The sequence below is a fragment of the Patiria miniata genome, unplaced genomic scaffold (assembly GCF_015706575.1).
Source record: "Patiria miniata isolate m_02_andy unplaced genomic scaffold, ASM1570657v1 HiC_scaffold_4, whole genome shotgun sequence".
Classification (NCBI taxonomy): domain Eukaryota; kingdom Metazoa; phylum Echinodermata; class Asteroidea; order Valvatida; family Asterinidae; genus Patiria; species Patiria miniata.
Genome location: NW_024037071.1, coordinates 3,158,655 through 3,175,050, shown reverse-complemented (window position 1 = coordinate 3,175,050; position 16,396 = coordinate 3,158,655). Strand labels below are relative to the sequence as shown.

Sequence of the window (16,396 nt, the reverse complement as noted above, 5' to 3'; positions counted from 1 at the left end):
AATTATCAACTACTATGCAGGGTAATGTAAGACACCTGATTTGTTTGCTTGTCTGTGATTGGTTGGTGTATTTGCTGGTCCCAGAGAGCCGGCCTAGTGTCCATTTGGTACCTAGCATCTTCATGTGAGCGTCAGGCGGCGTCAGCAGTGCGTTCGAATGTCTCTGCCAGTGGTCTCCCCCAACTCTTTCTTTTTTTACCATTGAGGGGGTACTTCTGTACGGAGCCAACGGATAATACTTCTGCAATCTGTCGATGGCTTAAAAACTACAGTGTCATCACACTTTTCTGAACTTGCACCTTCCACATCAGAGACAGAGGTCGTTGTTGCTCATGTGGCGTTGAGGCAATTTCCTTGAACTTCTCAAAAGGGTTTGTGTCTTTGTCACCTCGTCTGCTGCGCTTTCTCAAACAAGTCCCGGATGAACGCATCAAAGTTCCTCCATTGCTCAGTGTCGTCCGTTGCCATAGCAGCAAGCGGCGGTGGCTGCACCTCACCATCGCGGATCTTCTGAAGCACGGCCTGCCGTACATTATTGACTTTAGACCCAAGGGCCTTGAGCTCCGCCCTGGTAAGTAACCCTCCATCTGCACAAAAACGCACAAGTGTTGAATGTGAGTGATTCACAATACACTACTGCCTTGCAATTAAGGCTATGTTGACTCGGTACTGTACTTTGAATGAGACTGAATATGAGTTTTGGGACAGACGGTGTGAGACGGTATGCTAGGAAGCTATTTTGCTAATACTTGGACATTTTCAGCATATATTTTATCGTCCAAATAGTCTGGATTCCTACCCATAATCAAAATTCGGACTAAAACCAAGCTTTCCTTTTCCAGGTTCAATTCTTGCTAAAGGGCAGCGTAGCATTACATCTTTTCCTTAGCACACGTCCATTTTCATGGGTTGTTATGCGTTACCATTCAGCACTCGAGAACCATTCAGTTTTATGAACATTTCTGCGCTGACCTACATGACCTTTTATGTCAACTTGGTGGACCTGGGAAAGGACTTAAAGAACCCATCAGCATCTCTTAGTTTCTTTTCTCTTGACAGAGTGTAATGAACCATGACTAGAGTTCCCCACCTTTGGCAGATGTCACTGCTTCAGTGACACACTTCCTGAGCGACTGATCAGCCTGGTGGAGGATGCTAGAAGCGCATGCTGCACGACTCGCCTCCTGAAAAGAGAATGGAGTTTGTGGATTGCTTTGTCACAGATATTACAAACTGGGATAACAATGTCTCACTTGTTGAGAAAGATGTTCAACAGGGGACTGGGGGAGTTCAGCCCTAGAAAAAAATTGTCTTGCTCTCCAACAAACTCCCCACCCCCCCCCCCCCCCCACCCACCCCCCTAAAAAAAAAAAGGGAAAATACTGCCCCCCCCCCCCGACACACACACTTTTTTTTTTTTAAGTAAACAGCATTTCAAGAGATTGTTTTGAAGTTTATGTAAACAAAAATTTGCAAAGAGGAAAATTGTACCCTGAAAATTCAATCCAAGCCCCCTTTTCATGAAAATCCCACTTTTCTTTTCAATTTTTTTGTTTTTCTTCTGAAAACCAGGTCCTCTGAAATTGGAGAGCCTAGAACCAAATCATTTGTGATAATAAGGGAAAGGAAATTGTATCAAAACTAACATTTCAATTTATGGTATTTAAAAATAATTAATACTTGTACAAGTACGTACCTTCTCTTCAGCATTTACCACTTCCAAGGGTAAAACAGGATCCAGCAAAGCTTTGGTAATGAGATCCCATATTGCAGACCTAACACAAACAAAAAGCAAAACGGAACAAAAAAAAAGGTGAAATTAAGGAAATCTTTTGTTTCAAGACAAGACAGTTAAGGAATCTTTTGCAAACAAGACAAGATAAACCTAGTAAAGCTGGTCCCAGAGTGCACATAATTCTATTCAATTGATTAAAAAATGACTATCCACTGCATGGAAGTCTTTTCATGCATCTGGTGTACACAACGGACCGGATTTAGCCCATTCATTGGCAATATGGGGGTAATCCTATACAACAGCACTGCCCGGCTCACAAGCAACCGTCATTCAGTAAGTCAGCGAGCGAGTGATGTAGGCTCAAAGAAGACTTAAAAAATGGATCCAACCTTTATGAAAAATTTGCGCACAAAATTTGATCATCAAATCAAACACACAAATCAATTAGGCAACTATTTTCAATCTTTGATTGAAACACGTTTGCATTCGTGAAGAAAACTCACAGTGTGGTTTCCTTCTCCGAGTCTTCTGAATCGATGTGTATGCTCTGCTTCTCCCATGATGCAACCTGCCGGTCTGGTGCCTCGATTCTGCTGGCCATTCTCCTGATTGTTTCCTCTGGGATGCCATGACGACGCTGACTATTTCTTGCCACGGCTACCTCTGTGTTGCACCGCAGATAGACTTGACAAAACCCTACACTGTCTGCCATCCAAAAAAATGATGAAATTAGTCAAAAAAATGGTTTGTCAAAAAAAACATGGAATATGTTAAGAGAGCTTGATCCAACCTTTAGTTCTTATACATCCGTCCAGCCTGTTGCTCTCTAACTGCCCCAAACAGCCTGAGCACTGTACGGGGTTATTGATTTATCAAGGAGAAAATACAATGTTTTACTTATTTTTTTAGGGGGTGGGGGGGGGGGGGGGGCTGGAGAGATATTGAAGTCGTCCCCGACCACCCCCTTAGATGCACCCTTGAGGATGGTGCTCAAAGGATGGCGATTTGGTGCTCTGAAACGGACAATATCCTCTTCTAGAGTAGGCTGAGAAAAGGGGGTCGGGATGGGGTGGTACTTTGATAGGTGCGTTTACTGGTCCCCGCAACATATACTCACATTTCTTTGCCACCTGGTAATATTCATGTCTCATGCTCCGATAGTACATGTTGTCATCAATAAAGAGGACCACAGATGATGTGCGTCTTGGATTCTGTTCCTTCTTGGCATTGATTTGGTCTTGAATTAACGTCAGAATTTTGCTCCACACCTGCAAAGGGGGGGGGGGAGGAGAGAATTTAATGCTTGCTGAGTGCTACTTGTGAATTAAGCAACTTGCAGATGCTTAAGGGGGAGTGTGGCCTTGTAGTTAGGGTTTGTAACTCTAAGGGTCATGGTTCAAATCCAGCTGATGGCCATATGTTGTGTCCTTGGGCAAGCCACTTCACCGCTACTTGCCTCTCTTCATCCAGTAACTAAACAGATTTACAAAAAATATAGTTTCTGTGGCCATTTGGTTTTAATCTTACGAAAAGTATGGGGCTTTATTCCTATTAAGTTCTGGCAATCAAGTACGATATAACTATTTTACTCGATCAAACTAGGTTTTTTTAGGTGGAATTTTAACTTTCGGCCAACCAAAGGTGAAAGGTTAATAACGTATACCCTAGGTCATACAGTGCAACTATCCTTTAAAATACAAGCATTGTTATCTATTTCCACACCGCTGTACATTGCATGTATACTTCTCTTCCACATTGGGAGATGTCTTGCAGTTCATCCACGACAGTTGTTGCATCCAATGTTTTGTTGGACTTCAATCTTGCCAGGATGCCATCCACACAACGGAGTATCTCTTGTCTGTAGGCCTTCCATGGCGACACTGATGACTGCACAAAAATGACAAACATGTTAACTTTTTAACGGCAACATTTAAAATTTGTATTGGACTTAAATGTGAATTGTTACCATGGTTACTCGCCTATTTTTTTTTTTTTTAGAGAACCTTCAGTTACAAATAGGTGGGCGTGGACATCCAGAAATTTTTATATTAGCTTATCTAGCTCCTAGACCTACATGACCTAGGCTATGTTCTGGAAACTCAATAGTTCTCGAGTCAGAAGTGCTGAATGCTATGAAAACTGGAGTGCAAATGAGTAGATATTCTTATCAGATGTCAGCCCGTCCCCACTGTACCTATACAATCACCAGCACAGCCTTTCTTAATAAAAAAATTCAGGTGGTGCATACAATTTTTCAAGGAATTTTCTGGCTGGGAATAGAAATTATCGAAAATGTTAAACTTAGTTACAGAGTAAATTTTGTTTTCCTCTTGTTTTTTGTATAGCTGCGTTGAACATCCCCCGTATGTATTAAAATAATGTTTTGGTGTTCTCATCAACTCTGTCCCTTCCAACCAACCATCCATCATGGCTGGCCAATCAGCCCCCGCTACCCCCTATAATCCCCCCCCCCCCTCCCACCCCATCCCCCAATCCGTACACTCTGATTGGTGGACTCATTGAAGTAAGGACTCTCTCCTCCTTCCATCTGCATCTCAAGTTGTCTAGGGATGACGTCATCGTAGCAGAGATGACAGGCAGCTACGCCTGGGCATTCATCCACAGATGCAAGAGATGAGTTTTTGGCGAGATGATGATGACCAATCGATTTCTTCTTCATCAGCGCCACAGCAAGGGATGTTTTGCCTGCGCCCGGTAGGCCACATAGCAAGACAAGGCACGCTTTCGGTTCTCTCTGAACCTGTTCCTCCATTTACGCGTAACCATTGAGCTATAGCTCCATTGCGTAACTCACTTCATCTTTGATGGGTTTTTGTTCATTCAAATGTAAACAAAGTTTGTGACGAAGTTCATCACAAAATTCATAGAAACCTTTCCATGCGCAAAATCTCCCGCTCCTCTATCGGTCTATCCTCCGCCGTACGCGTAGTGGACGTGTATGTACGTCATTGCAGAAGGATGGTACATTTTCATCGTAGGTAATTTATACATCGGTGTATTACGTGGCATTAATGTGCACAAGGCATCCAAAGTGTTTGCTCCTCTCGATCAAAATAAAAATGATACTTTAGCCGTACACACGTATATCAAAAAGAACAAATTCGCCATGATGATGATTGCAAAACGTGTTACATTATTCAATTTGTGCCAGTTTACCTACTACAGCAATGGAATTGCCTAATGTACTTCCGGTTATGGTTTTACACAGTACACGCTTTCGTCACATGGTGAAATACGGAATTTCACTCACTGCCGAAATGTGAACTTTTTTAATATTAAATTGATCGAAATTTGTGCTGGGCCTTCACATCGCAAGCAAAAATAGTCTGCTTACAGGACCCAGTGGGTTTTAGAACTGTTTACCCCGCCAGTTGTCTGTGTTTTCTAGCTTAAGTTTAAGTGGTTCACAAATTGTCTTCCTCGAGTGGCGCGACCACGTACCACGCGATTGGTAGTAATTGACACGACTAGCCGGTGAAATTCCGCCGCATTGACTGGTTTTCAATCACAAAAAAAATAAGATTTTTGTGGACAGAGGCAACACTTCCTCCACCGTGGTAGACGGTTGGGGGATCCCAGCACCATGTCTTCAAACGACGAGTCCGCAGCAGACCGAAATGTGGAGATTTGGAAGATCAAAAAATTGATCAAGAGTTTGCAGGCGGCTCGTGGGTGAGTACAGATTGTGTGTGCAATTTGTATGGGAGAACGGCCATATTGTGATGAACGCAGTGCGTGGTCGTGATGTCGCAATCACAACGTGTGCGTGCTGTATAGTGTGTGTAGCACTAGCAATAAGCCCTAAGGTCACCTCTCTGACGCAGTACGTACTCACTAGTACAACCATGGACAACAAAGGTTGCTTTGAGTAATCCCCTTGTATTATGTGATGGGACTTTTTATAAAATGAATATGTCAGACAGTTTGCCCTTTATAAGCGATTTTCTTTTAAGCTAAAGGATTGGTACTGGGAGGAATGGACTACACACTTCATTTTTTTGTGGGGCTGGGGAAAATATGTATTGTGACGTGTTAAAATTTCTAAAATTTCTAATCTCGAAATTTGTATTTTTAATATGTTATGGTTGATTTGGTGCAAGAGGTGGTAACACAATTACTAGTTTACTACAGTTGTGTTTTCCAGGCCCCAATAAAATGTTTCCTGAATTGCTGGTTTTGATACTCCCAGAATTTGAAACAACATGATGTGATTTTATTTTTAGTTTTACACAGTTTTTACCTCAAAGATGCAGTTTTTTCCTCTTGCATATAATACTTTGATATTTTTTATATAATAAATTACGTTCTTCCTTTCAGCTGCAGTAATTTTAATTGATTAAGTGACTAAAAATAAAATAGTGTTCAAGTCTGTATAATTCTCCACATAAAAATTATTTTATTTCAATTCAATCAATCTTCCTGTGGACAGAGTCTTCAGCACTTCAGAACATTGAAATTGTGAATTCATTGCCAAACAATTTATTAAAAAGTAGCTTTTATAGACCTCATCGAAAATATCATTTGAGTGATTTTTCACTTTTCACTTTCTCTGAAAGATGCGTGAAATTTTTGAGTTCCACCCCAAAAAAGATTTAATATTTGTTTTAATTGCTATTTTTCTGTCCATTTGCGTAGAAATGGAACCAGTATGATCTCCCTCATCATCCCGCCCAAGGATCAGATCTCCAGAGTGGCCAAGATGTTGGCTGATGAATTTGGCACCGCCTCAAACATCAAGAGCAGAGTCAACAGGTCAGATCAAAACACACAATGTTTTTTTTTGGACATAATATCTATCTATTTTTTGACATATGTACTCATAATCTATTACAAATTGAAGGAAGAGTCCACTCTGCATTTGACGTTGCTGATTGATTTTGCAGTGACCCTAACCTTACCAACTCCATCAAAATCCATCCTCCCATTTTTGGGGAACTTTTGGCAGATAAGCCATGTCCATCAAAATCCACCAGCACCAGTGATGGATTTCAACAGATTGGGTCCTGAAGCATTATGTGAAGCAGATTGAGCGATGGATTTGGACGGACATGGTCTTCCACTTAGTAAAACTAAGTAGGGAGTTAGGGTTAATCATGTTTCCTTGAAATTATTTGCATAGATTGATGGCCCAAGTTCTAGAATGGTAATTCTAGAACTTCTGTTGATATGGTTTCTGAGACTGAGATATATTTTCTAATTGAACTTCGGATGGTTTTGAGTACCAACCAGCAAGGACAGCTGTTGAGACGTTTTGAAAGCTGTCTTACCTCGACCCCCAAAAATGGGGCCAAAATAGCTTTACCCTAATCCCAGCAGAATTCAACAAAAAAACAACTTGATTTGTTCTCATCTGTTGCAGACTGTCAGTGCTGTCGGCGATCACGTCGGTACAGCAGCGTCTCAAGCTGTACTCCAAGGTTCCGCCCAACGGTCTGGTGATCTACTGCGGCACCATCGTCACCGACGACGGCAAAGAGAAGAAAGTCAACATTGACTTTGAGCCCTTCCGGCCGATCAACACGTCGCTGTATCTGTGCGACAACAAATTCCACACCGAGGTACCTATCACCCGGCCTCCGTAAAATCAAAGGGGGGGGGGGGGGGGGTTGGACACCATCTTTCTGTGGGGGCGCTGTTCAAAGTGAACGATCACGGACACCATCGGATCAAAGGTGGCGCTCTTCATGGCGGCACAATTGCCGATGTTCGCGGAATGTGAAGGGAAAAAAGGGCACTCATGACAAAGAGGGCACTCATGAGCAAACATTTGGGGGGGGGGAATGCCCCCTTACACCCCCCTTCCCCCCCCCCCCCCACCAAATCCAAAACCTGGATCCACCACTAGTCAGGGGAATTCTTAACCTAACTGTCTTAGATAGTAGAAGTGATGTAATATGACCTGGAAAATAATTGGGTGTTTTTTTTGCGTGGACAGGCCCTAACTGCCCTTTTGGCGGACGACAACAAGTTTGGCTTCATCGTCATGGATGGCAACGGCGCCCTCTTTGGCACCCTGTCAGGAAACACGCGAGAGGTGCTGCACAAGTTCTCGGTCGACTTGCCCAAGAAACACGGTAGGTAGCTGTAAGCTATGTGTTCACTGCCTCCATGCAATAATGAGGCTGTTTTACTTCTACTTTCACTTATCATCAGATAATTTCACACACATGCATTAGAACGTTTCCCTAAATTTGGAAGTTTATTGTTGTAATAAATTTTTGTTACATGTTGTCGTGAAATCCAAACAGTTGCAAATTTTTTTATTTTTATTTAAAAATGGAACCTCATGCTTCCACTACCCTGAGACTCAAACCACATAAACCAATGCATGGAGAATCTTTTTAGAAGAAAAATGAAACCAAGATTGCCCGATTCGGTCCAGTAGTTTTTGTTCTGGAGCCTATTTTGTGAAGCAAGGTCGGGGTCATTTTTGTCCCGATGAATTACTAAACTGCGCCCAGGAATTTGACTTACATTGTAATTGATTAAGGCAAATAAATTTAGGCAAACCCAGTCATATACCATACATGTAGACCCTACATTGCTCTTGGGCCCTTGGCGACCTGATTTGTAATTTTCCCCACATCTCACCCCTAATCAACTCCAAATTTGTAAGGTTCTTGAAGACATTTTCAATTTTCTGTCCTTTCAGCAGACAAATCTGCCCATCGGGGGAAACTGGATTAATTAGAAACCTTTTTGCCCTCGCCCCTTGTAGGTCGTGGTGGTCAGTCGGCGTTGCGTTTCGCCCGTCTGCGCATGGAGAAGAGACACAACTATGTTCGCAAAGTGGCGGAGGTTGCCGTGACGCTGTACATCACTAACGACAAGCCCAACATCGCCGGGCTGATCCTCGCCGGCTCCGCCGATTTTAAGACGGAGCTGAGTCAGTCGGACATGTTTGATCCTGTAAGTAGAACTGATCCTTGAGCTGCTAAACGCGGAATTCTACTTAGTATAGAAGAAATGTGATTAGCAAAAGCAGGTTACCAGCCAAAATGTTGCGTAATGTAGATAGCTGTTGACTGGTACTCTGCCAATTTTATTAAGCCCAAAAAAGTCTGCTAAGCGGTGTTTTCTGCTCAGTAGCCCTGTGAAGTTGGCCCCTATTCCTAATGAAAATATTTTTAAAAACACCATTTTATCTGAATATCCATCTTCGGAACCCACACGCATCTCCACGATGACCAACTCACCCTTGGGGACTCTAAAAGAGCTCCCATATAGTTCCCCCCCCCCCCCATATATTCGCTGCCAGATATTGGTTTTTCGTATCTGGGACTTCACATTTTTTTTCAGCCAAGGACATGAGAAATTTTGACACCTGTTTTATTTTTTAATGGTTTTTTTTTTTATAAAACTTGCACACTGTTCTAACGGGATGTGAAATTTTCGAGCTCATGGGAATGGATTTTTTAATGTGCTTATCATAATGTTATATCAGGTTGATGATGTCTTGGAAGGGGAAAAGGGAAAAATCTGCCTTGTCTAGGGTTAACCCGCCTTTTGTTTGATCAGTCATGGACAGTCAATCCTGTTCCCCTGCTAAGCCTTTTACACAGGCTAGTTACCGACAGTCAGATAGCATTTCAGTATGGGCTGTTTCGTTTGGTTTGTTAAAACCCAACATGCATTCTTACCCCATTATTATCTCTATATTATATCAATATTTTACAGAGACTGCAAACCAAAATACTGAAGCTGGTTGATGTCTCCTATGGAGGCGAGAACGGCTTCAACCAGGCCATTGAGCTGTCCTCTGAGGTGCTTGGCAACGTCAAGTTTATTCAGGAAAAGAAGCTCATCGGTAAGTACAGTAAATGGTTGGAGACCAAAACCGTTATAGCGCCCTCTGTTGGCAGCTCTCAGAAACCCCAGTAATTGTGTGTACCAATATGGCTGCCGTCTGAGAGTCATTTGTGAATCAGGCTGCATCCGAATCAACTGTCTAGAGCTAGGTCTAGGTCTGCGCCCATTGAAAATACGCGGGGACGCGCTGACAATAGACGTAGCCGTAGCTCTGGAAGCCCATTTCGGACACGGCCTTATACAGGGTGGTCCCAAATTTTTTTTACACTTTTTCAGACGCGGATTTCTCAAAATTGGGAAGACGTGTTGAAATTGTTTTAAGAGTAGGACAGAGACATGGGCAGAGTTCGCAAATCAAAGGGGCTCACGAATTATATCCAGTCATTTTCAACCGATTTGTTCTTGTTTTCCAGGCAAATATTTTGACGAAATATCACAAGACACGGGCAAGTATTGCTTTGGCGTGGTGGACACGCTGAAGGCCCTGGAGATGGGATCCGTGGAGATCCTGATAGTTTGGGAGAACCTGGACATCCAGCGATTCCTCCTCAAGAACCACTCCGCCGACGGTGAGTGCAAATCCCTCGGGAGAACACTTTCATACAGCTGCCATGCACAGAAACTTGCTTAAAGCTACTGTCCATCATTTGTAATTTGTGCATTTTGTTCGTTTGAAGCAACAAAAGAGTTCAAAATCTAATGAAGGATACTGAGCAACTAACCTGATGAAGTTTCAGCTAAGCTTCAGCTGTACATTCCGAGGAAAAACAGCATTCTAAGATCTCAATTTCAAATCAAAAGTTACTGAATCATGTTTTGAATTGTTTTGAATTGCAGCTATACGCGACGTCGCGCACTGATCCGACGAATTACAACAACCGCGCGCGCGTGTGCGTCGTTCCAATACTTGTGCGCGCTGCGCTGAATAACAAAACGAACTACTAATTTAAATTTTCCTACGGTGCTTCTTAAGAATCACCGTTGGAAATGCCTTCTTTCGTTGATTACTTCAAAATGACAGCTTGCCAGAAAGAATAATTTCACAGGGAGTTTAGTTCCCTTACTATCTTTCAACCAAGTTTGTTTTTCAACAATAATTACGCCAGTTACTTTTCGGATGGCTGCAAATGATGGACTATAGCTTTAAGGATAGACAACATTTAGGAGAATTTAAGAAGGATCCAAAACCAAATCAAATTGTTATTATTATTTTTATATACTTGTGATAATGAAACCAAGGATTCCTCAAAAGCACCTTCGGCTCTGTAAGCTCGCAAGCCTGAGAAAACCTGTAGAGAGATGAAATTGGAGAAAGTTCAATTTCAAAGGTGGGAAGAAAACCCAACAAGAAAGTTCTGGGGAAAACCTTCAAAGTCACGTAGGGACTGAAAACCCAATCCACTTGAGGATTTGGGCGGGAATCAGAAACTTGGGCTAGCGAGGTGAAAGGGAAGGAGAGGACCACTACGCCAACCTGTCACCCCAACTTGTCTTGGTAGCCTGGGCCGATATTCAAGTGCCGTGTTTTCAAGAATCCCTGTCCAATATCACCGTGGTAGCAGCAACAGCAATACTGCAAAATCTAGAAAACGGGAAATTTTGAGATCACCCAGTTTTATGTGTTACTTTATATTTGATGATAGCAAGTAACCATTAGCATTGGTAATACATTGTATTACATTGTATTCATTCCCCGAAGAATTCATAATCACCATAAATTGCTCGGGCAGTTTTGGGTGATACCAGGAATAATAGTCGGGGCAGTTTGGGGCAGTACAGGGACTTATAGGCTAACCCTATGCAGTTATATAATTCTGGAGCCCAAACTGTGTGAAATGTGTATTCCTGTTTCATTGAAATTTGAATTTATTACTCTTTTTTGTGGATATTCCACAGAGGAGAAGGTTCTCCACCTCAACCCAGAACAGGAGCGGGACAGGACATACTTTATGGACAAAGATGTAAGATAATCGTTTGTATTTAATTTTAAAAAATGCGAGCATTCCACCAAAAGAGAAATGTTGCCACATGAAAGATGAATAGTTTTTTGGGGGGTTTAAAACCACCCACGTGACGGGCTCTTGACCAATAGGAATGGGTAAACTGTCTCAAGTATTTGTAAAATGGAATTAAATGTAAAGTTGAGTTTTAACTGGTATGTATATATCTCTTCTCCTTTAAGACCGGTGTGGAGCTAGAATTGATGGAATCCCAGCCACTTCTGGAGTGGCTGGCCAACAATTACAAGACCTTCGGTAAGCATGTGCATTGAGGAAGCCACATTGCACCGTAAACTTATTGTATATATTGTTAATAACCAGTTCAAAAGTTTAAAAAGAAAAGTGAATGTATTAGTAATAAATATTTGATGGTTTATTTTGCATATCCAAAATCTTTCCAAACATTGTCCATCGGCAGCATTTATGAAACAGTACATGTACTCTACACCTCAGAAAGTGTCCACATATAACCATTTAATTAAAGCTATAGTCCATCATTTGTAATTAGTGCATTTTGTTCGTTTGAAGCAACAAAAGTGTTCAAAATCTAATGAAGGATACTGAACAACTTACTTTATGAAGTTTCAGCTCAGCTTCAGCTTTATATTCCGAGAAAAACAGCTTTCTAGGATCTCAATTTCAAATCAAAAGTTGCTAAATCATGTTTTGAATTGTTTTGAATTGTAGCTTTACGCGATGTCGCGCACTGATCCGATGAATTATAGCAACCGCGCGCGCCTGTGCGTCGTTCCAATGCTTGTGCGCGCTGCGCCGAATAACAAAACGAACTACTAATTTAAATTTTCCTACGGTGCTTCTTAAGACGCACCGTTGGAAATGCCTTCTTTCGTTGATTTCTTCAAAATGAGAGCTTGCCAGAAAGGAAAATTTCACAGGGAGTTTAGTCCCCTTACTACCTTTCAACCAGTATGTTTTTCAACAATAATTACGCCAGTTACTTTTTTGGATAGCTGCAAATGATGGACTCGGGCTTTAAAGAAAATTAATATGTATAATGTGTTACTGAAGCACTTTTATTTGTTGGTTTCTATTTTTTTTTAACAAAATCAGTGTCTGAATGCATGGATTGGATTCAAAATTCTGCAATTTCTTCAACAGTGATTTGCCCTCCCCCCCCCCCCCCCCCAGTGAATGTAATATACCTTCTTCTCTTGCCACTCTCTTTTAACTTTGAATTTTTTATTCCCACTGCCAGGATCGACACTTGAAATAATCACGGACCGGTCACAAGAGGGCTCACAGTTCTGCAAGGGCTTCGGAGGGATCGGCGGCATCCTGCGCTACCGGGTGGACTTCCAAGAGATGGAACCGGAACTAGATGAGTTTGGTGATTTTGACGACTACTAAACATTAACCGGATAAGCTCTTGTCTTGGTGATCGGATCACGAGACGTGCGGGATAAGCTGGGGATTAAAAAGTCATATATGTAAATCTGCACAGAAGGGTTGAGTGGATTTAAACGAGTGATTAGGTTTTAGTGGAATGATCCTATGAGTGCAAATAATAGTGGTCCCTGTCTTACATATGAAATTACGGCCGTGTAAAGTTATTGACGGCAGTTTTTTAAAAAACCTATAACCCTCAAAACTTTCCTCAAGTCTTGCTACTTTTCCCCATAGTATATTTTTACTGGGTTCTGGCAGGTCGACGTTAGAAAAAAAAAGTTGGTTCTAAAAACTTGTAACAGAATCGTTGCAAGTTGAAATGCCCACACTAGAGTTTTCAGTGCAGAAGAAAACATAAAAACTGTACCGCAATACCGCCCCAAACTGCCCTGCCTAGGTCTCCCAGTAACACCCGAAACCACCAGAGTACTCTTATGGATTCACCAGTGAATAAACACAATGTAATTCAATGTAATACAGGTGTTAATGGTTAACCTTTGGCTTTTGCAGCTAACCTTCCCAAAACCTCCAGAATTGGAGCATCTCAAAAGAATTAAGGTGTTTGTAACTTTAAAAACGATATCTCTGAATCAACCTCTCTTCCCTTCCTAGCCCCCTCCTAGGAAATAAAAAAAAAAACCCGGAGTGCATTCCACCGAAGCAAACGTTGCCAACGTTTCGCACGCTTTTTTGTGCAAAGCCAATGGGAAAACGTTGGCAACGTTTGTGTTCGCGTAAGTGGAACGCACCCTGGGTTTTATAAATTTTCAGACTCATTTTTAACAGTTCTGAAATATATCCCATCTTTATCTACCTCGAGTCCAAAAAACATCGAGCTAAATTTAACTACAGCCCACTTTTTTAGTGAAATTCAGCAAGGTATAAAATATCTTCAGCTGAAATGGGTGTATTTTAGGTCTAAGTCATTGTTATAAAAGAAAAGCTTGATCCAAACACACTTTTTTCCCTAAGAAGCACTTGCTGGTTTGTAATCGCTTTGATATTAGTGCCGTTGACCACAACTTTTGTTGGAAACGTCATTGAAAAGAAACAATGAACGAAAACAGGAAGACAATTGGAGATTTAAGTTAAATTGTTATTTTTTTTAGAAAAAAAAAGAGGAAAAAGCTGTGTCCTGGCTTCATTTGGTGGATTTTGTAAAATGATGAGAGTGCATTGTTATTTTTTACTACCTGAGTGACACATCACGGTTGATGACAGAACACAGTAGGTCGGCACAGCTTTATTGCATCTGTAAGAAGTTTAACTGTACACTTGTATACAATTCTTGCGTTGTACAAAAAAAAGGAGGATATTTGGAAAGTATTGTCTGTAAGAAAAACGGGGCAAATCTGCATAATAAGTGTCATGTAAATTCTTGGAGTTTATTAATTTTAGGAAGAAACACCGAAGAAACAACTTTGCATCTTTTGTGCAGGGGAAATTTAAAGGTAAAAAAAAACAAACCCAAAATGGTTTTATATTATGCAATATGTTTTAAAAAGATTTGGATGTTGTGCGTATAGCCCTATTAAGAGTACTGGAGTGGGATGTGGTTGCCATAACAACCGGACCCGATTTTCACACTGCTGCTAAGCAGCAGATGTTGTTAATCAAAAGTGTTTAGCAAAAATCCGACGAGGATTTGTTTTTTAGCTTAACAACACTGAAGCATTACACTCTGTTGTTTCCAGGATAAGTTCTTATTCTAGCTCCCAATGTTACCCCGTTACGCAATCACTTCAGTACTTAATAGGTTAATTTGATGCATAGGTTGCTAGCCGACATGGACTTGTTCCTATTTTCACTCTGTGAAGTTTGTGTTTCTCTTTATAATTTCAGTTATGGATTTTGATTTGATTTTTTTGTTTTTTAATATATCCTTTGGTCCAGTTTCATCTACTTTTGTTTTTCACTTCTTGAAGAAGGAAGAAAAAGAAAAAAACCCATTCCTGGTTATTGGGAAACTTCTTGAAACCTCTAAAACCCATCACTGCAGTGAACCTATGGAATATTATGTGGACTTGCACAAAATGATATCATAAAGTTCCCACCATGTTTTTAAGAAATGGTGGACGGGCTCCACAGTTCAACATCCACCAAAATACTGCAATCCAGGTTTTGGGTTTTGTCGGATAAGTTGTTATTTGGGGTGGTTTAAAGAAGAATAATATACAGGAATGTATTTATTTGGAATATTGTTCAATCTCATAATTTAAGTCTGCTTTTCTTCTTATACAGATATTGGCATGTATACGAGTGTATGTAAAAGCAACTTGCTCTCGTCTTTATGATAAAAACATAAGTTACGTTCTCTGGAATCTACACTGTATTTACTAATAGATGGACATGTATTAATAAAAAATCATGAGACTTTTAAGGTACTTTTAAGTTGCGAGTGCTTATTTGCAAAAAAACGTTTTGCCCTTACAAGATTTTGAAAGTAACAATCAGGGTTCGACCTTAACTTTTTCTTTCACTAGCCAGCCGGGCTACTGAAACAGACTCTTTACTAGCCTGCGGGCATTTTCACTGGCCCGCATGCTTTCCTTTTATAGAGTGTCTCATAAAACAACAATGTGCATACATGAAAAACGTGTATCCTGAGGCAATCTTGTGATAATGAACAGATCTAATATTTAACCCTATTCGGACAATGTGGCGCTTTTCAGGGCAATACATGCGCGAAATTAAAAAAGGCACTCGGGAATTTAAGGCCGCTGGAACAAAAAGGGTACGTTTTTGTTTGAAAAGGGCACTTGTTCTGAAAAAAGGCACTTGTTAACAAAAGAAGGGCACTCTTTACAAATATTGAGGAGGGTGGGATAAGCGCTGGTGGATAAAGGGCATTTAAATGGAAAAGGGCAGTCTTTACAAAATATTGGGGGAGGGGGTAAATACCCGGTCTGCCTGTAAAATACGTGTAAACACCGTGAAATAAAAACTTTTCTTTTGGAGAGCATTTTGGGCAATCTCCAACGACCCTCGTATCCCCCTCCCGTTTTATATAGTCGTGTTGAGGTGGGCCGGGGTCTACTCTAGCCTACCTAATATTGTGGAAAGTATAAATAATGATGTGGAGCGATTGGGAATATTTTGTATTTTTACCATAATTCGTGGAAGTGTAACTCCCACGATTTTCGTCTCCAGTCTAACGTCTCCACTTGAGGATCTGCAATTTCGGTAATAATAGCTAGCAAGATCAGAAGCGGGGTTGCAACCCCTCCCCTCCCCCCCCCCCCCCCCCTTTCTTGGGAACAATAATTACCAATATTTCTGCTGTTTAAAAACAGAAAACAAGATAACTAATACTTTTTATGGAGTTCCAAATATTTCTCTATTCAATAATCAGTTGTTCAATGTCACAATATAATTTTTTTTCTTGAAATGTATTCAAGAAACGATGTAAAACTCAAAGCAGGGG

The 16,396-nt window shown here is 41.1% G+C and overlaps 2 protein-coding genes across 3 annotated transcripts; one reads left to right on the top strand and one right to left on the bottom strand.

The window, feature by feature from the left end:
- Positions 1-45: 45 nt before the first annotated feature.
- LOC119740185 (L-seryl-tRNA(Sec) kinase-like) lies at positions 46-4,849 on the bottom strand. Its single transcript, XM_038215405.1, has 7 exons — positions 4,236-4,849; positions 3,479-3,622; positions 2,853-3,003; positions 2,239-2,440; positions 1,697-1,775; positions 1,091-1,184; positions 46-587 (listed from the first exon to the last, which is right to left on the bottom strand). Exons 1-7 carry the CDS (start codon positions 4,506-4,508, stop codon positions 385-387), a joined length of 1,146 nt encoding a protein of 381 aa, XP_038071333.1. The 5' UTR covers positions 4,509-4,849; the 3' UTR covers positions 46-384.
- Positions 4,850-4,957: 108 nt separating this feature from the next.
- Positions 4,958-13,149, top strand: LOC119740184 (eukaryotic peptide chain release factor subunit 1). Of its 2 annotated transcripts, none has more exons than XM_038215403.1 (10): positions 4,958-5,428; positions 6,392-6,508; positions 7,116-7,314; positions 7,692-7,830; positions 8,475-8,665; positions 9,434-9,563; positions 9,979-10,134; positions 11,462-11,526; positions 11,748-11,820; positions 12,782-13,149. In XM_038215403.1, the coding sequence occupies exons 1-10, from the start codon at positions 5,340-5,342 to the stop codon at positions 12,931-12,933; spliced, it is 1,311 nt and encodes a 436-aa protein (XP_038071331.1). In that variant the 5' UTR covers positions 4,958-5,339; the 3' UTR covers positions 12,934-13,149. The 2 variants fall into 2 exon arrangements, with proteins under 2 accessions (XP_038071331.1, XP_038071332.1); XM_038215404.1 differs by lacking the exon at positions 4,958-5,428 and adding an exon at positions 5,593-5,614.
- The last annotated feature ends 3,247 nt before the right edge of the window (positions 13,150-16,396 follow it).